The following is a 25,083-nucleotide window of genomic DNA, read 5'->3' on the forward strand; positions in this document are numbered from 1 at the left end:
CTTCTGAAGCCAAGAATCCTAATATTGCAAGACCTTAGTTCTTCAAAGCTTTGGTTTTATAATGATTTATAGCATACTCCTTAATAAAGACTTCCAGCTCTTTTTCCCCCTTCCTTTTAATGAGATGCTGGTCACTGGAACGTTCTGTCTTATCAGCTGGCTCTGCTAAGAGCAGCTTCTCTTGGAATAGTTACCAGTGTGAATTGATGGGCTGAACCCCAAAAGGGGCTCTCTTATTTGATGGACCAGCATAGTCTTGGATAGGAAAATTCCAGGAGGTTTCCTCTTTCTGTTCTATTGGATAGTAATTTATAATCCAACTGATGTGTTGCCATGCCTAGCCCTGATGCTTTGAAATCTTACAGGGAGAGAGGCACATAAATATATGTACTTAGCATGTTGCCTTTGGCTGATTCTCTTATTTCTCCATGTAATGCCTGACGATGTTATGAATATCTGGAAATATATGTTAGTGTAGGTCAGTTTGTTTGCTTTTGCTTAATTTGTATACATTTGTTTAGTTTTAAATTATAACTGTTTTTGACATCTTTAAAATGGTGTAACTTAATTTTGTTTAAACACCCACAAAACTAAATTAAGATATGAAGGTTGTTGCATATACTATGAGGTGTTTTTCCTTCTCAAATTGTGAATGGATGATGAAGAAAACTTTTCTTTAGAACCTGAAAAGCAGCAGTAATAATTAAACCTTGTGTGGGGTGTTTTCATTTCAGTCCCCAGTTTATCCTACACTGGACAAAGTATTAGAGGCTCATCCTGAAAAGCAAGAGGCCATTATGGATGAAATGAAACAGATTCTTACCCCAATGGCACAAAAGTAAGGACAAAAATAACTTTTTGAAGACCAGACATGACAATCAGAGACATGACAATTGTGTATGTTGATGGGGGAGGGGGGATATTGTGGTCACACTGCAAAAAGTGCTGTTTTCTTTCCTGTTCAGCCACATTTACTACTAAAGCCATAGTGACTGACTGTAATTCCACCCACTAGGTCTCTTGGAAAAACATCCTGCAAGGTGTGCAAAAGTGCAGTTCTTGATTGACTTTTTCACACTTTAAAACAGAGGGGGGCAAACTATGGCCCATGGGACTCTCCTGCCTGGCCCCTGAGCTCCTGGCCCAGAGGCTACCCCCCGGGCTCCTCCCCCGCTGTTCCCCCTTCCCCGCAGCCTCAGCTCGCTCCGCTGCAGGCGCAGTGCTCTGGGCAGCAGGGCAGCGCAGCTGCAGAGCCCAGCCTGACTCGTGCTCTGTGCTGCGCGCTGGCGTGGCTGGCTCCAGCCGGGTGGCGCTTCTGTAGCGCCGCCAGCCATCGGTGCTCCAGGCAGCGTGGTAAGGGGTCAGGGAACGGGGGCGGGGGGTTTGTTGGCTAGAGGGCAGGGGAGTTTGGGGTGGTGGTTGGGGGTGGGGATAGGGGTCAGGACGGTCAGAGGACAGGGAATAGGGGGGCAGGGGTCCCGGGGGCAGTCAGGAATGAGAGGAGGGGTTGGATGGGGTGGGCAGGGGCAGGGGTTCCAGGGGCAGTCGGGGGGGGGGGGGGGGGCTGGATGGGGCAGGAGTCCCAGGGGAGAGGGGGAGACCGGGCCACGACCCCCTCCCCTAACCGGCCCTCCATACAATTTCCGAAACCTGGTGCGGCCCTCAGGCCAAAAAGTTTGTCCACCCCTGCTTTAAAAGAACTGTTTTTGTTGTTGCCTCTAAGAATACTTTGTCTATGACACTTCGCTTATGCCTCATTAGGGCTGCTGGTTGTAACTTCTCTTCCTCACTATGACTGACTTCCTAAACTGAAAGAGTATCCTAATATTTTCAGCATCATAAGACAGATAACTGCAAGCTACAGTTAGACCAGAGAAAATGGAATTGTGTGTTTGAAAGTGTGTGTGACTTTCTTGTCTTTTCCCTCCCCCCCCACGCACAGAGAGGCTGTGATAAAGCACTCACTGGTACATAAAGTATTTTTGGACTTTTTCATCCATGCCCTCCCAAAACAAAGATCTGTAAGTATTTCTAAAGTGACTTAAGTATAAATGTTTTAATTTCTTGCAGTATTTTTTATGAACTAACTAGAGTTTTGTTAAATGCCCCAGATAGTGAACTAGGTGGGATATTCAGCACACAAATGTTTCTGCTGGGTTTTTTGTGTGTGGTGTTTAGGTTTCCTGAAGTAGCAATTCACCAACTCCTTCCTTCTGAAACACTGGCCCTGACTCTTGAAGATTCTGTGCTTTGTAGACCTGAAACAAATACCAAAAAGATATTAAACATTAAAATTATGGTGATAAGCCCCTTTATCTTGTTTTAGGAGACAACCTTAAACAAAGATCTTATTGGTAGGATACCCTCGTTTTTATTTAGCTGCAGGTTATCTTTAAAACAAAAATTCAAAGAATTTATTTGAGTAATAATTACAAAAATATACTATTTAGGAATTTTTATAGCAACAAGAAATACTCCTGTCCTCCATTATTACACGTATACTTACTTAAGTTGAAGTCCCTTCATGTAAACGAGCATTGTCATCTTGATTGGAAGTTTCTCTCTACCTATGGAGACGCTAGGAGATGGAGATATATGTCAGTAATGCATAGTAATTTGATGTTTGTAGCTCTGGTGGTCCCAGGATATTATAGAGACAAGGTGGGGGAGGTAATATCTTTTAATGGACCAACTTCTGTGGGTGAGAGAGACAAGCTTTCAAGCTACACCGAGCTCTTCTACCTGAAGAGCTCAGTGTAGCTCGAAAGCTTGTCTCTCTCACCCACAGAAGTTGGTCCATTAAAAGATATTACCTCCCCCACCTTGTCTCTCTAGTCATTCCATGGTTACTATGCATTCTCACAATAAAACAATATTTTGTCCCATTGTGTACAACAAATGTTTTTAATGAGATTTCACAATAAATTTTGCAATAACTAAAAAACAGTTCCCATAATAACTGCAACGAATATGTCTTTTTGAAAGTGTGCAGTGATTCTTTAACAGTCTGTCCAAAGGTAACTTACTTGCAGTGGGTTGTAGCCCACGAAAGCTTATGCTCCAATAAATTTGTTAGTCTCTAAGGTGCCACAAGTACTCCTGTTCTTTTTACTTGCAGTGGTGGTTCTCTGAAAGTGACAATAGGTCTTGATTCTACACTCTGGAGTCTGTGGCAAAGACTTTATTGGTGCAGGAGCAGGGCCATACTATGTAAATGGCTGCTTGCCCATCTGCCCATCCTTCCTTTGAAATTTCTTTCACATCCTATACCAAGATGTTTAGACTCTTGACTTAAGAACCTACAGAGGTTCTAACACAGTAACTCCTTCCCAGTCACCATGCTTGTGATTACAGTTTTGAGAGGGGAAGTCTAAGCATATGTCTACACTGCATCGACACAGCTACGGGGCTTCAACAATGCTACTGTAGTGCAGATGCTTCCTATGTTGATGGAAATGTTTTTTCCATTGATGGTAGGTAAACCATCTCCAAGAAATAGTAACTAGGTTGATGGAAGAATTCTTCTGTCAGCCTACCTTCATCTATGGTGGGGTTAAGTCAAATGAACTATGTTGCACAGGACTCAAAATTTTTCACAGCCTTGAGCGATGTAGCTAGGTCAAGTTTACTTTCATGTGTAGACAGGTCAAAGGCATTTCTACAGCTTTAGGACCCTTTTGATGCCAATTGTATAGGCCGGCACAATACAAGAGTGTGGATCTAGGCACAGTGATACTCTTCACAGGGTTACAGGTAAAATATGTATCTTTTCTCTAAGACTCTTCTCAAAAAATAATCTCCCAGTTATCTTTTCTTCTCAGGAAATGATTGAAGCAATCAGAGAAGCAGTAATCTACCTGGCACATACACATGATGGAGCCCGAGTAGCCATGCATGCTTTATGGCATGGTACACCCAAGGTACAGTATGCACTTTAGCCTACTTGCCCCTATGCAATAGGTTCTTAGTTGACTCTGCTGTCGTTGGAAACTTTGATTTTGTTTGTGCCTGAGACTGTTGTGTATTGCTTTTTCCAGTGATCTTTGCACTAATGCAATTACCCTGTATAGATTACTTTGTCAGGGCATGCATGAAAATGGGCCAAACCATGTCCCTGACCTATTAGCAAATATAATCTCTGTATTTGAGGGTGGAAATGGCCACACCATTTTTTACAATGGAAAAACTTCTTAAAAAAAAAAAAAAAAATTATGGAGGCCACCAGATAGTGCTTTTAACTTTTTGAATGTGTTACAATTTCCTCAGTATCTATCCCTTAGATTTCCTGTAGCTGGAGGAAATTTGGAGGTGGGGAAAGAACGGTAAAGAAGCTCATAATGTAGAACATTTTTAACTTACTTTAAAAGCTTAAAATTATAAATAAACTGAAAGGCTTCTCTGTTTGCCAAGACTTGTGTTTAGGGTTTCTCCTTCAAGAGTTGATGATATGTCAAGCCATGTAAGGGATAGCAGTTACCCGCTCTGCTTTAGGTGCTGGGGTGTCAGGAGCGCTTTCAGAAATTACATGGAACCTTCCACGTAAGGGTATGTCTACACAGCAGCGGGGAGTGTGCGTTCCAGCACAGGTAAATGGACATACACTAGCTCTGCTTGAGTTAGTGCACTAAAATAGCAGTGTAGCTGCAGTGGCTCAGGCTAGCTGCCCAAGTACAAGCCCGTTCGACCACCCAGGTGCATACTTGGATGGTTAGCCTGAGATGCTGCCAAGGCTGCTACGGCTACATTGGTCGTCTTAGTGCACTATCTGTGCTGGAAAGCAAGCTCCCAGCTGCTGTGTAGACATACCTTAAGTGAAAAAAAATAAAGTTACATATATATTATTTTAATGAACTTGTAATTTAAGTCTACCTACCTTGATAGGGCATGGGCCTTAAGTAGAATGGTAAAAAGGGACAGAGCAGTGGCTGAAGGGCCAAAAATGAAGGCCGGAGAGGAAGTCTTTTGGAGGAGATACTCCTAGTGAAGCCCCTTGAGAACAGAGCCCCTGCTGATGCATAGTTTAGGAGCCTTGCTGAGCAGATGTCTGCCCTAGAGGAGGAGTTGAGGTATGTGGGATAAGAGTTCCCTCTTGTTTTCTGTAGGAGCTGTGCCACAATGAACTGACTGCCTGGGCATGGGCGGGTTGGCAGACTGACCTTCTCCTGTACACAGCAGGAAATCAGCAGCTATGGGATGTCCATTAGGCAAACAGCCTTTACCTTTAAAATATATTTAATTTGATAACAGCTGCTCTTTCTCAGTTCTCCCCCCAGCCAGCCCAATCTTGCAAAAAAAAACCCCAGGGTTTCTCTACTGTGCTGAGTCTTGCCACAGAATTTGGGTCTAACATTTCACAGTCTCAGTTGCAAAAGTAATGCTTATAATAGTAATTTCTTCTTTTTAAGAAATGAGTTGAAATTAAATTCATATAAAGAAGCTGCAAATAGCAACTTAGTTATTAAATTGTTGACAAAGGCTTACTAATGTTTCTCCCTCTTCTTTGGATAGGACAGAAAAATCATTATGAAAACCATGAAGACATATGTTGAAAAAATAGCTACTGTGAGTGTTTATAAACCTTATATTGAAGTAGTCACTGAAGCATTTTCATAACTGTCAAATCATTCCCAATTTACAAAATATGAATTTGAATTTACTCTGAAGTTAGAACAAACTCTGAAACTGCAGTCTTGATAGTAAACTTAGACTTAAAATACTGATGCTTAACTGTATCAAATGTTAATATACAGTTTTGAGGAAAGAGCCGTGCAAGAATAAAAAGCTCACTAGCTGGGGTTGTATTTCATGCTAGTAAAGTATCTTACAAGTACCCAGTATACTGTGTTTCCTGCAGCTTGTGCAGGTGCTGCACATCTATTATCTTTCTAATTTTTTTCAAAATATTTTTCTCTTCCTTGTTACTGTGTGAAATACTCAGAGAAATACTCCCTCCCCTGCCTCCTGCCTGCGGCAATCAGCTGGCTTGCAGCTTTGGGGAGGGAGGTGGGAGTCTGCGCACCGTGTCCTAGCTTCTCCCTCCTGCCACCTGAATGCCACGGGCGGGAGGCAGGGGAGGGAGTGGGGAGGAACGAGGATGCGGTGTGTGGAGTAAAGGGGGAGGGGGGAAGAAGAGGTGGGTTAAGGGTGGGGACTTGGGGGAAGGGGTGGTGTGGGCGGGCCGAGGGTTGAGCCCCTTGCCCCTGGTGCTTGCAGAGTAGGGGAAGCTGCCGCTGCTGCTGCGCAACGTGCTTCTAGCCCACAGCACCTTCAGCCTCCTTGCCTGCCTCATTGTCTCCAGTGCCAGTGGGCTGTGCCTGCATGGGGTAAGGCGGGGGCACCTCCCAACTATAGTACTGTACTGCATGGCAAAAAAAAAATTTCCCTGGAACCTAACCCTCTCATTTACATTCTTTCTTATGGGGAAATTGGATTCGCTTAACATCATTTCACTTAAAGTCGCATTTTTCAGGAACATAACTCAACGTTAAGTGAGGAGTTACTGTATCTTCCTTTAATCCCAGCCACTCAGGTTCACTCATCTTACTACACCTCTACCTGGATATAACGCTGTCCTCGGGAGCCAAAAAATCTTATCGTGTTATAGGTGAAACCGCGTTATATCGAACTTGCTTTGATCCACCGGAGTGCGCAGCCCCGCCCCCCTGGAGCGCTGCTTTACTGCATTATATCAGAATTCGTGTTATATCGGGTCGCGTTATATCGGGGTAGGGGTATATTTAGAATTCTAGCATTTGTGTACAAGCACTTATAAAATTTGTCAATATTTAGTTGTCTGCCTTCACATGATGTAACTGAGAGGGACTCTTTTTCATTTGACTGTTTCTCTTTGTTTCCTACCTGTGCTTTATCAACTTCTATCCTCCACTCTTTATTAGAATATAGAGCGTCTCCATTAATAGACCCTCCCCTAAGGGATGTCTCTGTCTGAACCATGTGCTCATCTGCACCTGTTGGCTTTCCTCCAAGCTCTTAGTTTAAAACTCCTCTACAACCTTTTGAATTTCACATGCCAGCAATCTGGTTCTGTTTTGGTTTAGGTGGAGCCCATCCTTCATGTTTAGGCTCCTTCTTTCCCAAAAGGTTCCCTAATAAATTTAAAACCGTCTCCCTACACTGTCTCATCCATGCATTGAGACCCTACAGTTCTGCATGTCAAACTGGAAGCATTGCAGAGACTGCTACCATGGAGATCCTGGACTTTACTCTCTTACCTAACAGCCTAAATTTGGCCTTCAGGACCTCTCTCCTACATTTCCCTATGTCATTGGTACGTACATGTACCATGACCACCGGCTCCTCTCTGGCACTGCACATAAGTCTGTCCAGATGTCTCAAGAGATCTGTAACTTTTGCATCCAGCAGGCAATTCACCATGCAGGTCTCCCATTCATCACAAACCCAACTATCTATATTTCTAACAATCGAATCCCCCATTACAGTTACCTATCTCTTTCTAATAAGTGGGGTTTCCTGCCTAAGAGGAATATCTTCATTGTGAGAGGATACCATGACATCATCTGGAAAGAGGGAGGATTCCAACTATGGGATCATTTCCTTCTGCTCCAGTTTGATATTCTTCTCTGCAAAACTTTCTTCCTCAACAGCACAAGGGCCAGGTTGGGGGTGGGATTATTCTACTGTGTCCCGGAAAGTCTCATCTACGTACCTCTCTGTCTCCCTCATATCCTCCAATTCAGCCACTCTGGCATCAAGAGTCCATACTTGATCTCTCAGAGCCATGAGTTTGTTTTCTGGGTTTGGGTTTTTTTTGTTGGAGTTGTGTGTGTGAAGAATGTTAGGTGTATCTGGCTCTCGCACTCCCTCGCAAAATTACCAGGTTTGCTGCTCCTGTTCACTAGCTCCTCTGGTCACTTAGGAACTGGCTTTTTAAACCCCTGTTCTCCCCAAGTAGCCCTGCCCGCGGGTTAACAGATCCTAAAGGGATTAGGGGTCAAAGTCTCGTTAAAATACTCTCAGCCTTGCCTACCAGGCCACTAGGCTCAGCACATGGTCCCCCAAACAGACCACACTATAAGCTTAATTGAAGCAGGCACACAGCAAGCAAACAAGCAGATAACAAACTTACCCTAAGGGTCACGTAGTCACACCTGCTTCATCTGGAGAACTCCTTCATAGAACTCCCCTGTTTGCTGCTCCTTTTCACAAGCTATTACGGCACATGATTCACAGCAAAAGCTAGCTGCCATCTGGAACCATGAAGAAATCTTTCCTTCTCCATCTGCCTTCTTCCACAGTATCATATTGTTCAGTTTGGAGAATTATTGGAATAATAACTTTTATTTGAAGCATCCAGCTTTGGCCACTAATGGAAATGACTTGTTGGTCTGTTTCAGTATAGCAGCTCCTGTTTTGTTAGATGAAAAAAGCTATAGTATATACATATATGAATCACTTTGTGAGAGACAACAGGTAGCTAAGAGTTAAGAACTGTGTCAAGACCTCCTGGTTGTGCTCTTAGGGAAGTTGGTGGAAAGTGTCTCATTGACATCTATGGGAGTTGGATCTTGCCCTTATCCTGTAGGTTTGGATTTCACTGAGACTTGCTCTCCAGAAATCTGGTGAAAGATGTTGACTGTAAGGTAAAGCTACTGGAGAAATTAGATTTTACTTTTTATTCTATAAAGCAAATCTTTGTCCTCAAATGGATGAGTATTCATAGAATCCAGCTGGCAATTATTGAGAGTGCAGCATGCTGCACAGCTGTCTAGACAGGGAAATTCATCAGTTTATAGAGACAGCGCTGATTTTTATCACTTTTGTTTTAAACAAGATGCTTTTATTATAAACGTTGCCTCCAGAAAATAATTGTATGTTGTAGGACTACTCCAGTCATTAGAGGAAATCATTCATCAGATCTTAGTGTAGTTTTCCACAATTTGGGCAAGTTTTCATCACAGCTAACATGTAGGAAATGATATGTATGTAGGGCAGCATTGCATGTCTCTAAACCTTCTTGATGCCTTGCCCTTACAGGGTGAATTCTCTCACTTGGTCTTGCTGGCAGCATTTGATTGCATTGATGATACCAAGCTCATGAAACAGCTAATCATATCTGTAAGTAGTTGAATTTTCCTAAAATATTCTATTAAATGTTACCAGTGCAATTAACAAGAGGTCATTCATACTTAGGATACTAATATATGACTTCTAGCCATGTTTTTCAAACTATTGTTTTGAGTTCTCTGTCTTTATTTCAATGCATACAGTAACGATTATGATTTTTCTTAGCATGAGGAGACCTTGGTAAAGGTTTTGAATGTTTATGTAATTTATATCCCCTTTACTACAGTCTTCAAACTAGATCTAAAATCTACTGGAAACCCTACTTTGTACTTCTGTTGACCTAGCTAGGGACTAGTTGTACTAGAAATTTAAAGTATATTGAACTTAATTTCATTTATTGACTTTACAAAATTCTGGATTTTCTCTTAACTGAAATTCTTCAAAATAGACTGCAAGTAATAGATGACTTTGAGAGCTCTCACTAGTTCAACTAAGTTTCTTCAGTGCTAGACTCGTAGAACAGATATTTCATTTGACCCATCTAAGGATTACACCCGAGCACTATGTAGTTCAGGGGTGGGCAAACTACAGCTTGCGGGCCGAATCCGGCCCCTCAGGGCTTTGGATCCGGCCCGTGGGATTGCCCCCCCGTGGCGCCGCGCCGCTCCCGGAAGCGGCCGGCATCACATCCCTGCGGCCCCTGGGGGAGGAGGGGGGGCAGAGGGCTCCGCGTGCTGCCCTCACCTGTGGGTTCCATACCCGAAGCTCCCATTGGCCGCGGTTCCCCGTTCCCGGCCAATGGGAGTTTTGGGTGTGGAACCCACAGGTGAGGGCAGCACGCAGAGCACTCTTTGCCACCCGCCCAGGGGCCGCAGGAACATGGTGTCGGCTGCTTCCGGGAGCAGCGCGAGGCCAGGGCAGGCAGGGAGCCTGCCTTAGCGGCGCCGCTGCCACCCCAGAGCCACTTCAGGTAAGCGGAGCCTGCACCCGAAACCCCTCCTGCCACCCCGCACCCCAACCCCCTGCTGCACCCCTTCTGCACCCCGAACCACTGCCCTGATCCCCCTCCTGCACCCCGAACCATTGCCCTGAGCCCCCTGCCGCACCCCTCCTGCACCCCGAACCATTGGCCTGAGCCCCCTGCCACACCCCACAGCCCTCCTGCACCCCAACCCCCTGCCCTGAGCCCCTTCCTGCACACCACACTCCCTCCTACACCCCATACTCCTTCCCTCCCACACCCCATCCCCCTGCCCCAGCCCTACATTCATGGCCCTGCATGCAATTTCCCCACGCAGATGTGGCCTTCGGGCTAAAAAGTTTGCCCACCCCGATGTAGTTTCTTACTGCGCAACATTCTATTGTAATGAAGATTGTCTTTGGTAGAAATGTAGTGCAAATTGAAAAATAACGTTAAATTTGGATTTCTCAAAGTGGCAGAGATTTGTATTAAACTGCCAAGAGAAGTTGAAGAAACCTGGCCAAATGCCTGGGAAAGGTATAGGTGGTGGGTTGTGTTTTTTTGTTTTTTTTTAACAAGAAAATTCAAAGATTTTTGGTTCAGGTGATCAAAATATTAATCCGAGATAATGCCCAAGAGCTTGAAGTATCGACTTAGTAGGTCAAGCTAGCAGAACAAAGTAAGAAAAGAAGGAAATAGAAATGTCAGATTATCAGTTAGGACTAAAAATCAGCTCTTCTGATTAAAAATGAAGACCAATGGCTATTAGAGAGATGGCCCTATATACCAGAGAGTAGGCAATGAGGTTTGACATGTAAAAGTCAAATTTAAAATTGGCTAAAGAATATTACAGTTTCAGGGCAAGTGCACCTGTATTCCTGCTCCATGGCCCACCAAGGGCAACCAACTTTATACTTTCAGATACCAGTTATCACCTCTCTTGAGTGGTGATGCGTGTTGTACTCCTCCTGACCATATGCTGCACAGCTCCCTGCCTTACATTATGATATCTCCAGCTAGCCAGACTGCCTAAAAAGGCCAGTGCCTGTGGTTTGCTTTCTCTCTGAGGGCTATGACCAGTGTTGCCCACAAGTATAGGTTACCACACAGCTCCTTCTAAGCAAATAAATTTATTCCTAAGGTAGAAGCATTACAGAGAAAACATAAAAACAGTAAAGGAACTACACGCATGTGAAAAAGCTTACCATAGGTCACCCCAAACTCCAGTCTTGGCCTCTGGTAGGTTTCAGTTCTTCAAAATCCACAACTGGATTGTAAAATGTGCACATTTTTCCACTAAACAAAATTTTACCTGATTTTGTGCATTTTCTTCATCTTTTTATGTAATAACAAGAGCCTTGCTGTCTTCTGCCCAGTCACTCCCCCCCACCTCCCCCACCCCCAGCATAATCTTTATTAGCATGTTTTTTGGGAGATAAAGGGTGAAGAGGTACTGGTTCAATTGTTCACTTCATCTTTTACCAGCTGTTGTTGGAAGGATTTCCTTGGTGGAAACAAGGGATTTTAAAAAGCAGAAGGGTTACTTAACAAACAGTATGGACTGTAAAATATACTGAAATTGCCCAGAGCTCCATAACACCATCCCTTTTGTTTCAGAAAATATAACTGAAATGTGCATTAATATTTACCATAAGTCTGCTGTACCAGTTTTTGAAAATTCTTTGGCTAACGTACAAGGTATTAATTCTCCAGCACTGCAGTGTCCTGCACTCAGAAGGCAAAATCATATTGCCAACTTGCGTTGGGCACCGGCTTTCTTGTTTATGTAATGATTTTTCCTAGCCAGCCATTAATCCCTAGGAAATGCCCGCTGCATTTGTTGCTAATGCTTCAGTAAACTACAAGTGATAATGGTTATCCTCCCAGCAGAAATGTGGCTTACTTTGTTACTTACAATTAATTATTGCTGCTGGATGTTCTCTGCCTAGCTGAATTCAGGATAACTTCTTTGTCTTCTTCCCCATCCTCAACTGTCCTCTGTGTGCTGGCTGCTGCACAGATGTACAATTGGTTGATAATCACACCTGATTACTCATGCAGTGTTGGCTATACTTGGGTGCTGTGATAATATGTTCCCTTCCATCTTTTGTCTGTTTGGATTGTAACTTCTTTGGGGCGAAGTCTGTCTCTTACTATGTGTTTGTACAGCACCTCACATAATGGGGCCCTGATTTCAGGATGTCTGAACACTATGGTAATGCAAATAATAATTTGTACTTCTATTGTATCTTCCATCCAAGGATATCAAAGCATTTTACAAACAAAAACTGAATATCAAAACTTGGTCTCATTCAGCACCATACATTGACAAACCCACCTAGACGTTATACACTACTTAGGGTTTTGAATTGGATTATGTAACTATAAATTATGGCACCCATCTCGGTTTTCCCCAGCTTTCAGTCTGAACATATTCAGCCCAGGCTTGTTGCTGAAAAGTATTCTTCCAGCAGTGTGTTATTGATGTTTGTGTATATTTACAGGAGATAAGTGGTTCTTTGCCTGATATTATAAACAACAAATATGGAAGGAAGGTCCTGTTGTACTTGCTAAGTCCAAGGGATCCTGCACATTTCTTACCAGAGATCGTCAAAATTCTGCAACAGGGAGATGGAAATGCTTACAGGTAACTAAGAAATGCATAACTGGCAGGCTGAAACAGTCCACACATGTTTTCCCTACTCCAGCTTTTTGAACAGGACGCCTAGTCATTGGTTTTGGTTTAATGACAGTGACAGTTTCTTTATGGAGATCAGTTACCACAATTCTTGGTTTCCAAATAATGTCATTAATTTTGCTGAGAGTTAATATTTTGCAGTTTCTATAACGTTTTATTTCTTCTCACTCTATAAACCTATATACAAATCAAAACACCAAAATCAAATAAATATGTCAGCTATCTGACAGAAATGGTAACAGTTGTGATGTGATTTCTGCATAGATATATACCTAATATATGCACATAATGACTGTATTTGGGTTGCAATAGTATTTCAGCTGTAAAAAGGAGAGGACAGATTTTACCCATTGCTAAACTTGTTTAAGTCTCAGAACAGATTTAAAGCCTTTTTTTTTTTTTTGGATATTCATTATTGGTGTTCTAAGTTGTACAAGAGTAAACTTGAAATCTAGCAGTAAAAATGGAAGATTTTAGTTCTAATTCAGCCCCCCATATGGTCTAATTTAGATAATTGTTTAAAAAGCTGAACTGAGTTTTTCTTGAATAATTAATGCATTGCTCACTTATCTATATTTCTCCTTCGTGCATAAGCAGCCCTTCTTTAAGTGATTCCTTATCTGAGACCATAATAAACCAGTCTGGCAGGCCCAAGATAAACTGTGGGATTTTGATGGATATTTATTTTCCCATTCTGCTAGTTTAACTGTTACTGATGTTTATTAAATACTGAAGAGACGGCAATTTCAAAAGGATCTGTGAACAGTTTTACACAGTCTGTGTCAGAGCTTTGAGATGATAATGGCAGGACAAATAAGAATTAAAATGAAAGGGTGGAATTAGTGTGTATGGCACATTGGCAATCACCTTGAAGTTAAAGACTACAGTGTCACCTGATTGGATACTTTTCTCATTCTGGCTATTTTTAAAACTTCTGATGGTTATCCAAAGACCGTATTAAACCTGATTTGCTGTGGAATACAGAAAAGGGACTGTGTTTTAATTTGACCTTTTAATGAGGACATCATCTGTCTAAATAGCAAACATGGATTGAATTTATTTTTACATGATCTTTTATACAAAACAAGTTTTCTGCAATAATTAGACCACCGTATGTGTATACTATTTCACCAGTAAAAAAGATTCAGATGTCCGCCGTTGCGAACTTTTAGAAGCCATTTCCCCGGCCTTGTTAGGTTATCTGCAAGAACATGCCCAAGAAGTGGTGATGGACAAAACTACGTGCGTGTTGGTGGCTGATATTTTAGGATCTGCTCTTGGTGATGTCCAGCCTGCCATGAATGCAATTGCTAGTTTGGCAGCAGAGGAGCTGGTTCCAGGTGGCAAAGATGGGCAGGTAGGTAATGCATCTAACACAGGGCAAGCAGTAGAGATATTGCTGTGAATTTGTTTCCATTGAATCATTTAAATAAGATTTACTACAGTTACCTAATGCATGCTTTACTGGCTGCACTCTGAAACTTTCCCTATTAATGGGAATCTGCACTTTCTGTTGCATTTTCTGGCCATGTCTTGTGTATTTATATATTGTAACTGCATTTGAAATAATGATGGCTTAACTAAGCATTTAATTAATCTCTCCGAATTGGGTACTTAGTTCTTTGTGGTCTTGAATCTGCCAGACTAGTGTGTAAAAAGTCTTTCTATGACAGTGGATTTACACTTTTTGTGGGTGGCAGAAATGTATATTATACAGAATCTCTCAGGAGTTGTAGTGGTAGCAGTTAAATGAGACTATAAAGAATTGCTGCTCACAATGAAGATATTTTCTTGATATGAGGGTGTTCAGTAGGCGTGAGCTACTAAATAAGCACACACCTGCACACAGGGAAGGGGCACCAAGATCCAACTTCTTAACTTTCTGACAAGGAAAGAAGGTTGGATTCCTATAGCAGTTTATTGTAATATTGCTAACTTCATCAGTAAGCTAAAGTCAAACTGTGCCTTCAGACATGCATGTGTGGTTTCCACAACCCTGTGGGACTCCAGGAAGAGCTGGGATCTAGAAGTATCCCAAGATTACAAGCTTTATTGATAAACCCCTCAGTCACAACACGCAACCCTCTCGATAGACCCTTCAGTCACAATGCAAATGGCATCCTCACCATACTGTGTGATTGGGCAAGCATTTACAGTCCTCATTCCCTCTGTCTTACTTGAATGAAGTTTCAGCCAAATTGCTCTCACCCCGTTCCCCAAGTTAGCCTGATTTTGGGAAAGCAAAGATACTGCTTTCTCCAGTTTTGAGATGTAAAGCTGCATGTCGTCCATGTATTCATGGTACCCTAGCGAAAACCACCCCTCTATCTTCCCGTGTTTTTGCATACACATTGAATGGCTCAGCACAGGGAGCTGGACTAGGTGAGCTCTTGATGTCCCTTCCAGCTGTACATGTCTATGATTCAGTGCATATGAGCTGTGAGATACTAGATCACTTGCAAGATTCTGCTGAAGATGGAGACAGCAAGTTGGTTTAATGACTAGGGATGGAAGTGAAATATAGTTCTTTATAAAATAAGAGCTGTTTTAAACCTCCTGTCTGTTCCAAGCTGAACTAGAACCAACTTATACAAGTTCAGGACCACCAGTGTTCCTTGCCCTATGATGTCCAGACTGCCACCAAAGCACCTCACTGTCTTACCTTTTCTAGTTGTGATTTCTCTCACCGCCCATATCTCTGATATCCTTCTCTTTGCACATGACCCCCACTTCCACCATTTTATGACCAATCTGTGCTAGATTCCACATGGACCTCTTATATATTCCAACAAGCTCTGGATTTCCATATAAGCCATTCTTCAGTGCGTGTCAGCTGGTGAAAATTTGGAAGAGCCACAGACTTGCATAGAGGCAGCTAGACCAGGAAACTACACTTATGTGTTAATGGGAAGCTGAAGGTGTGTTTGCGGGCCAGGGGAAAGGGTTGGCTAGTGAGGAGCAGAGGATGTAGTCTGTGCACTGAGAGTCTGAAATGAGGAATGGGTTGCACCTCCGTAAGTTAATGTTTGAATAAGCATCCAAACACTTGCATTCTCAGCTGTTTTGATATTTGCTCATCGTTAATAATGATCAAATACCACAATATGATGTGTGGGGGGGAAGAGCAAGTTGGAATGTTTTTTATAAAATCATCTGACAATGTACTTTGCGTTTCAAGTATAAACACACCAATACATATGTGAAAGACTCCTGAGTCTAACAGTTACTCATTGATTTGTTTAAAGCTTCACATCGCAGAGCATCCAGCAGGCCATCTGGTTCTGAAATGGTTAATAGAGCAAGATGAAAAAATGAGAGATAATGGAAGAGAAGGTAGGCTGGGAAATTCATCTTTAATAGACCATCTGTCAGCTCTCAGCATAATTAAACTCATTTTGTAAATTCAAACAAAAGATTGTTGTGTAGATTTTTAGATGTATCGGAATATATAAAAGGTGGCGAATAGGCAATACATGGTTTACATGTACTTTAGATGTTCATAAAAAGTATTTTGTCTCTGTGCAGTTGTGAGATGCTGTATGAATGAAGTGATGGAAGCTAAGCTCACTTTTTCCATCAGAGGAGGTTGACCTGTTTTTTAGAAACATAAGATCCCAAATGTGCTTTGCTGGTATCAAGAGTGTATTCTATTCCTTTGCCATTTTACTTAATAAATTTTAGCATGTTAAAGGTATCTAGCATTTAAAAACGTAGACAAGATTGAAGATGGCATCTTTCTAATTAAAAGATTTGATGTTTTATTCCAGTTTATGAATATTGTGATCACCAGCTAAGCAGACCTGTAATTACTAGAGTGTATTTGTTACTGCTGCTGGATTACCACTTTCATTATAAAATTTCACCTCAAACATAGGACATCTCTGCTATTTTATGGCACAGATGTTGTCATCCGGAATGTAATCTTTAAAAAATTAATTCAGCATTTTGTTACAGAGCAACAAAATCTAGCACCCTGTGGATTTTTTTCAACCTAGCCTAAGATGTCTTTCTACCATCTTAGTAAAATTAATCTTTTTATGCAAAACTTGTATGTATTTTTATTTTTTTTTACTGTGAGCCTGGCACCACTAGGTATCTCGAATGCAACTTTGGAAAACAGATTATGTAGTGTGCCTGTTTTTTATTGGAGCTAGTTGGAATATTTTGGAGGAAATATGTTACTTCATGGAACAGGTGGAAATTTATTGGTTTTGACTAAATTTTCCTATGGAAGGATTGAGAGAGAGAAAAAATGTGCACACAAGCTCTCAGGTTCCAGTCTGCAAACCAATGCAGAACTAAAACAAATTTCGAAAGTTGCTGTGAAACAATTGTCCTACTGACAGCTCAAATTTTTTTTGCAATGTTTAATTGTCTTATTTGCGACAATTTTCATGCAACTTTGTTCAACCCCTGCTACAGTTTTCTTTCACGGGCAATACATAGAAATCCCTATTAGTATGGGCTCACAGTTTTTACCAGATGCCTGCTTCTAATGCTGATATAAAAGCTGAGATAGGAGTTCAGGTGTATATGGAGTGGACGTTACTAGGCTTTTTTTGTGCATTAATTATATTGGTCTATGTTTAATACTTTTTTTTGGAGTCTCGCTATAGTTCTGATATCTACTGTTCCCTGTCAGAGTTTAGGTTGGCACAGTTTTAATTCCTTATTAGTACTGAATTAGAACTTTTTGTCACATTCAAAAGGGGGAATTTTGTCTGAATATCTTTTATCTACCAGCCTAATTTACATAATTGGTAGTTGATCAGTCCTTAATGTGCAGTTCTACTCTGTAAAGTGACTTTAAAATGGAATTCAGTGTTTATAGTTTCTCAGTTTCAAAATCAAATTTGATAATGTTACAAGTTAAATGTTTTTCTAAAGGCCACTTGTGCAAACTCAGCCTTGGGATCTGAAAGTCACACTGCGCTCTTCCCTTCTTACACATCACCAGTAGCAATGGTTTTGCAGGACCAGTTGTGCCCTCGGGGACACGTGTGTAAACTCTATTGCTCCAGTGGGATTGAACAGAGGCAACTGAAGGCCTGTAATTGGAATAAATTTAAATAATTCTGTTGGCAATGCATGAGAAGGGGTAGAACCGTCTTACTCTTAGCCATGCTGATAGCAGGGATAACAGGCGCAAAACTTGATGGGCTTGTTTTGGTCATGTAAGTAAGTGACGATGATTGAATGCACCCAGGAGGCAGATCTTTTCAGTAGCAAGGCATCATTTACCAAGTTCCTTTTCAGTGTGGAAACATGCTTTTAAACATGAATACCTGTTGGTACTCTGTTAAACAATGAAATAGTAGAAAGAAACAAATGTGTGTCTGTCTTTATACCAGTGAGTTTTCATAAAATTCAGTGTTGCTACTGTCTAATTAGTTCTGCACATTGCTTAGAATTAGTCTCACGTTTGCAAAGGTATTGACTGTATTGAATAGTCAATTATTTTGAGAGTAAGCAAGAGCTTCTAAATATAGAGTGGATTAAAATGTTTGATTAAATCACTGTTACAGAAGACTTTTGAATAGGCCACGTTGCGTAATTTTGCCTTGCTCTTTTTTCCCCTCTAATAGGATGTTTTGCAAGAACGTTGGTGGAATGTGTCAGCCTTAAGAATATGAAGTCCTGGGCAGAAGTAAATCGAGGTGCCATGATTCTTTGTTGGTATGTAAGACATGTGTCTGTTTCTAATTGGGTACCATTGTTTAATTCTTATACAGAGAATGGCATTCAAGTTTTCAACCAAAATAAGTCAGTTTTCATGCACTTACGTACTTGCTTTTAATTGTGGTGTTTACAAGCAGGCTGTAGAGCAGTGGCGGGCAACCTGCATCCCGCAGGCTGCACGCGGCCCATCAGGGTAATCCACTGGCAGGCTGCAAGACAGTGTTTACATTGACCGTCCGCAGGCACGGTGGCCCGCAGCTCCCAGTGGCCACGGTTCGCCGTTCCCGGTCAATGAGAACTGTGGGAAGTGGCGACCAGCACGTCTCTGTGGCCCGCGCTACTTCCCGCAGCTCCCATTGGCCAGGAACGGCGAACCGCGGCCACTGGGACCTGCAGACGGCCGTGCCTGCGGACGGTCAATGTAAACACTGTCTCGCGGCCCGCCAATTACCCTGATGGGCCGTGTGTTGCCCACAACTGCTGTAGAGAATAACACTTGGCACATGCAAGCACAGACCAAACCTATTAGTTCCCTGAGCTCAGGCTTTGGTACTGCTATGAAATAGCTCTGTGCTGAAAAAGCCTTCTAGAGATTGAAAAACTTATTTATTTCTAACTCTGTGCCCACCAGTGTCCCTACCACATGTATGAAAATCCTGAAACAATATGCCAGTATATACTAAATATGTTTTGTTCTTGTATGTACCTGTATTCAAAGGTAGCAAACAGGTATTCGGGCATCTTCTGTAAAATGTTATTCAGTTTGTCTGTTGTACAGGCTGTCTCTCAAGGCCTTTCCTGAGGTATTGGAGATATGTTTGTGTTGTACTTCCTGGGCTGGAGGGGTGGTTCTTAGAGTAAGCCATGCAGAAGTGTATTATGTGCCAACCTGCTCTCTGTAATAAAGTCATGAGCCATAAAGCTCACTGTCTTCCTCACCTCCCCAGGATGAGACTATCACACCAAGCATCCTACTTTGCTTATTAATACATTTGTTGGCATTTAGTAAATAGGTGTCAGTTTCACTTTGTAATAGAAACTTTCAGTGTGACATCAGGGAAATCTGGAAATTGGTGGCTTAATAAACCTTAAACATCTAATCTGTGAAGTTTCAAAACCCTCAGTTCAGCAGAGATAACAAATTACCTAATTAGCTTTTCATAAGTATCTGACAGAACTGAGTCAAACACACCTGGTAACTCGTAAGTAGACAACATATCCTTTGTAAATTTAAAAAAAATAAAATCTTTTAATTGAATCTCTTGTCTCTTTGCTTTACAACTCTAATTCCTATTGCTGTAGGGTAAGGATAGTCTGATGCTCAGACTGATTCTGTAGATAATTAGAAACCATTTAAGTGATAAAATGTGATTATTGTGATCCAAGTTCAGTTTTAATTCTGTTTTGCAAACTTCAGTAGGGTTGCTGTTGATGGGAATTGGTAGTGTAACATACTGTTTGCGTACAAATGAATTTAGTAAACTCTGCATTGTGATAAAATTGTTTGACTTACAAAGAGAGTTTTCACATCTTTTTTCCTTAGCTTTTATAAACAGACCCCTAATGTTTGATGAGCACATTTAATTCCTTTAAATTCTCTAATCCTGCACACAGATATTCAGTAGGATTTGTGTAGAATGATTTGTACATTGACAGTATGTTGTTACTTAACATTTGTCCTTAACTTAGGGCTTTGAGATTTGTTTAAAAGATTAACTCATCCCTGGTGCCATTGGCAGTTTTCTTTATATATGTACCCTCTATTGAATTATTTTGATCCTACACATTAGAGCATTCAAGAAATTAATTTCTATCTTCACCCTTCACCTTTTAATGATTAAGGCTAAGATTTTCTCATGGATATTTTTAGTAAAAGTCACGGACAGGTCACGGGCAATAAAGAAAAATTCATGGAAGCCCGTGACCTGTCCCTGACTTTTTATTAAAAATATCCATGAGAAAATGGCAAGGGGCTGGATGTTTGGGAGCTCCAGGTGCCCCTGTCCCCCCTTCCCACGTGGCAGCTGCGGGGGTGCCCCTGCCCGGATGGGGAGCTGCGGGGGTGCCCCCGCTGCCCATGGCGGCTCGGAGGTTGGGGGCTCTCTTCCTCAGGCGACGGGGGTACCTCACGGCTCCCTGCCACTGCGGGAGGCAGTGGGACCCTGCAGCTCCCAGCCACTAGGGCTAAAGTCACGGAGGTCTTTGGAAGCAGGGCCGGCTCCAGGCACCAGCAAAGGAAGCAGGTGCTTGGGGCGGCCAATGGAAAGGGGCGGCACGTCCGGGTCTTCAGCGGGAATTCAGCGGCGGGTCCCTCGGTCCCTCAGTCCCTCTCGGAGTGAAGGACTTGCCGCCGAAGAATGAAGCAGCGCGATAGAGCTGCCGCCGGCTTTATCTTTTTCCCCCTCCGCTTCGCCGCTTGGGGCGGCAAAACAGCTGGAGCCGGCCCTGTTTGGAAGTCACGGATTCCGTGACTTCTGCAACAAAATCGTAGCCTTAATGATGATTCAGATATCACTGTTGTAGAGTGTGGTAGTCACATTGACTTTTTGATTTAAAAAAAAACAAAACTGTACCTTTTATAGGTACGGTGTCTAAAATCATATGACTGTACATGTGTTCCGTCAAATATACATAATTCACTTTGATTTAATAATTTGTAGACTGCCACATTTCCTTCTCTGAATTCTCCCGGAAAATGACCATGCCTTGTCACTAGTGTTAAGAGAAACTGGACAAATCACAGGATTTGTAATGGATATGGGACCTTTTAATTGCTGGGTCACCAGTTCAGGTCAGTAGTGATTGAAACATTGATTGGTGCCCTGACAGTTTGTAGTTTCAGTTAATTTCCTAGTAGACAAGCGTCCACCCCTCAAACCTCACAACAGTTAGTGCTAACTGTGACATGCTTGGTAGTAATCTCAGTGGAGAGATCAAGGACAGAATGTGAAGGGGAGACCTTACCTACCCCAAGAGCTGGTAATTTGGGTCATGATTGAAGAAAGTTGTTTGGGAAGCCTGGATTACTGCTGCTCTGTGGCTACAGAGAGGAATTCATTTTCCAAGATTGCCAATCCAACATCTTTCAGCAATACTAAAATCTAACCCCTCCCCAAAGGAGAGGGACACACATGCACACTGGTTATAAGTATGTAGTTTCCTCTTGTACTAGAATTTCTAGGCTTTCATCACAAATTAATCCTTGTAGATAGGAATTCTTTCAAGTGCTTCACATTTATTCGTTTGTTAATTAATAAATTACAACTTTCAGGTTTTTATCAGCTCCTCATACATTTTTATTTTTGTTGTTGTTGTTGTTGTAGGATGCTCAGAGCAACTTAACAAGCTGCTTTTTTCTCGCCATTTTGTGTGGCACTCATTTAACTTCCGTAATGTGCAATAATTAATCTTATCCATGCTTAATTGCGTGCTTTTAGTCTAAAGATGCTGCCTAAATTATACAGCACTGCTGAGCTCAAAAGTACCTTAATCAGATACGGGTAATGACTGCAAAAAATTTTTTATATAAAATATTTAAAATGTATTGAAATACAAAAAACAAAACAAAGATGTGTATATATAAAAGGTGCCCCTGATATTTCTGTCAATTTCTTCTTTTGCCAGTAAGGGAGCCCAAATGGCTGTAGGATTTTATCTGTCTTCTGTTTGTTCCTGTTTTAAAAGTGCCTTTCTGCCTGTAGAAGTTGATTTTTGTTCATTTTTTGTTGGTTTATAGAAGCATCTATTCACATGCCTATCTAAATCTCTGCTTTACCAATCCAATTCACTTGAAGGTCTTGGCTTTGATATTTATAGAAGCTTAAATTGCTGCCCTATTTTGTGCGTCAAATGTGCATTCTGTTAATCACCATAGCATGTGCTGAACACTTCCGATATTTTTGTCACTCTTGATGAACTGGATTTTATAATGGAGAATCAGAGGTCTCCTGGTTCTGATCGCAGACTGGTGTAAATTAGGCATAGCTCCATTGAAGTGTAAGTGGAGCTATGCGAGTGTTCAGCTAGCGTAAGATCAGAATCCAGTTCACTTGTGCACATAGAGTGCAACTTCCTATCGGCAACTCACTCAGAATTAAAATTATGTGGAACCACTACATGAATGATACTATTCTCTTTAAGTTCTTGTACTTCTACCGGCGCCATGGTATTTGAATGCCTAATAACCTGGCCATAAGGATTATATCCAGTATTGAGAGATCATGAAAAAAATGTGCATCAACAAATGATGTCAAGAATTAAAGGCATAGCTTTTAGAATTCCTGTATATTGTATAGACAAAACACATAGCTTTTTATGCCAGTAAGAGGTCTTATGAGTCAGAGGACAACATATATTTTGCCCCTTTGGAATACATAATTGCAAATATTCAGCAATTATTCTCTTTAAACAATATGGGGACCAGAAATTCCTTTTCAGTGTGTTTAATTCAAAAAGCTTGCACACTGCTATACAAAACTTGGCTCATATAAACAGTTGATAAATACAACTTTTAATTAGAAATTTATAAGAAGCAGTCCAGAGTGGATTACACTGTAATATGCTCTTTGTCCCAAATGGTAAACCATACCAGTTTCTCCTTGCTATTCACCCTATAGAATGTTAATTTTCTACATACTTGGCATGTTTTTGTCAGTATCTTGCTTCTCTTGCTCCTTACTAGTTTGTGTTGCTTGTAGATAGGCCATATGAATATGACCTATATCTTTGTTGGTTTTTTTTTTTTTAAAGAAACAAAGCTCCTCCTTAGATTGTAAGAGAACTTCTAGTTATAACTAAAAGCTTAACAGAAATTCCCAGTAGGACTTATAAGTCCATAGTCAAAGAATTACATCTCAGAATAGTGTAGCTGAAAATAGACCTGCTCTTTATTGGATGTGGCATGGCTTCCTGCCTCTTGTACCGTCAGCCTCGGCGGGATTTTAGGTCATAGGGAGAAGACAGATATGTATATAAACAAGCTATATTAATTCCTCTTTTCACATTCCATGCAGCTTGGACTATTTATCCTTGTTAAGAATCTAACAAATTAACAAGAGGTTATAGTTGGCTAATCGCAAGTTCATGGTAAAAACCATAGAAGTTGGAGATGTTAAAGATCTGTTGTCATTCAGGCCATCTCCCTGCCAATGGATGTTTGTTCCTCATAGTGTAAAGTCCTAAGCAACAGGGCATCCTACTGCTGCTTACCTAGGTGAAAAGGTTCTGTAGACTAACCTCACTGCTGGGAAGCTTTTTTCCTGATGATCATCCTAAATGTTTTCTTTCTTCATTTCATCCTATTCCTATTAGTTATACATCCTTATCACTGCTGAAATAATGCTACTTTTCAGCAAGGAAGCTGGCTTTCCAGGTAAAGTTCTATGGTCCTGAAGTATAGGAATCCCAGAGCATCGAGTAGAGACTACTAGATCCACTATAGAGCTATGCCATCATCTGCTGTGTTTGCCTGGTGGAATTGCTGACATATTTTTGTGTGTGTCTGGCCTGAAGTGGGTTTCTTTTTAAATAATTAATGATTTTATTTATACTGTCTGACATTATTTTTGTTTGACCTAAACGTTGACCTTTGAAATATAATGTTTTCTCCCCCTTTCTTGTAGCCTTCTCCGAAGCACAGATCAAGAAGTGGCAAATAAAGTCAAAGGAGGACTAAAAAGCCTCATTCCGCAATTGAAATGCAATAAAAATGTAAAAGGAATAGAGGCTCTGCTAGAGACGTTAACTTCCTAATTTAAATGAGGTTCAGAAAGACCAGTTTCCTATCATTGTAACCAAATACAAGTCAGTGGAGGTTTTGCACAGTGTTTGATTATTTTTGTAATATCCTTTGTAAAAGTGTATTTGTAAATTAAACTGTTTTTAAAATGATTTGGCTGTTCTGCTCATAAATCCAGTTGTCTCTAGTTTCAGAACCTGAATGACACTGAATCCATCATCAGGGGATTTTAAGCTCCGGCAGACTAATAACAGCTTATCAAGACATCTGAACATCTAGCTCAAAATTTAAATCTCTGCTTGTTTTTCCCATTATCTTGTATAAAATCGATTTATACTGCTAATAATTATATATACTTCTTTTAAAAGTGATCACCTAATTACTGTATAAACTGAAACACATCTTCTGGAGATAGTCTTATTTACTGGACAAATCCATCCGTTCTTAATAATGATCATCTCCATCTGTCTGGCCTTGTTTTTAAAAAAACAAAACAAACCAAAATCCTGCCCTGTCCTGTTGAACAGAGATGGATGTGACGTGCACAGTTAGAGAGCTCCTGATAGTAGCTCTCAAAAATTGCTTTGGCTTTGCAAATAGATCTGAAAGGGGTCAATAGTTATTTGTAATGGGTTATGCAGATTTCTTACCGGCAAGATGCTTTTTCTTCACTCCTCCACTAAGCATAGGCTTTTTTAGCTTAACATTTGAGGTGTTCAGCAAATGGAATTTTCTGTTTGTCTCCTCCTTTTAGTGGAAACAAAAATGAATTTAATGAGCACATTTAATTTACTTACAATTACTGTTGGCTGATAAATTTTAACTAGCCTTGAGAAAATAGAAAGGTACAGTGCTGCCAACCACAACATGCATATAATCTCTTGGCACAGCAGAATGTAGAAATATGAAATAAAACACGGTAATCACATCTGGCACAGGATTAATTCATTTCCTTATAGGATA

General features: G+C 41.2%; 1 protein-coding gene across 1 annotated transcript in view; it reads left to right on the forward strand.

Moving 5' to 3' along the window:
- Positions 1 to 24,258, forward strand: part of PUM3 (pumilio RNA binding family member 3) — a 36,870-nt gene extending 12,612 nt beyond the window's left edge. Inside the window, exons 9-18 of the mRNA XM_065406478.1 lie at positions 735 to 838; positions 1,943 to 2,021; positions 3,822 to 3,920; positions 5,509 to 5,562; positions 9,016 to 9,096; positions 12,511 to 12,653; positions 13,839 to 14,061; positions 15,950 to 16,037; positions 18,290 to 18,380; positions 24,005 to 24,258. Of these exons, the coding sequence (XP_065262550.1) occupies positions 735 to 838; positions 1,943 to 2,021; positions 3,822 to 3,920; positions 5,509 to 5,562; positions 9,016 to 9,096; positions 12,511 to 12,653; positions 13,839 to 14,061; positions 15,950 to 16,037; positions 18,290 to 18,380; positions 24,005 to 24,134 (1,092 nt within the window). The 3' untranslated portion in view covers positions 24,135 to 24,258. The remainder of the gene's footprint in view (positions 1 to 734; positions 839 to 1,942; positions 2,022 to 3,821; positions 3,921 to 5,508; positions 5,563 to 9,015; positions 9,097 to 12,510; positions 12,654 to 13,838; positions 14,062 to 15,949; positions 16,038 to 18,289; positions 18,381 to 24,004) is intronic.
- Positions 24,259 to 25,083: the final 825 nt, after the last annotated feature.

The sequence above is a fragment of the Emys orbicularis genome, chromosome 6 (genome assembly GCF_028017835.1).
Source record: "Emys orbicularis isolate rEmyOrb1 chromosome 6, rEmyOrb1.hap1, whole genome shotgun sequence".
In the NCBI taxonomy this organism is placed as follows: Eukaryota; Metazoa; Chordata; order Testudines; family Emydidae; genus Emys; species Emys orbicularis.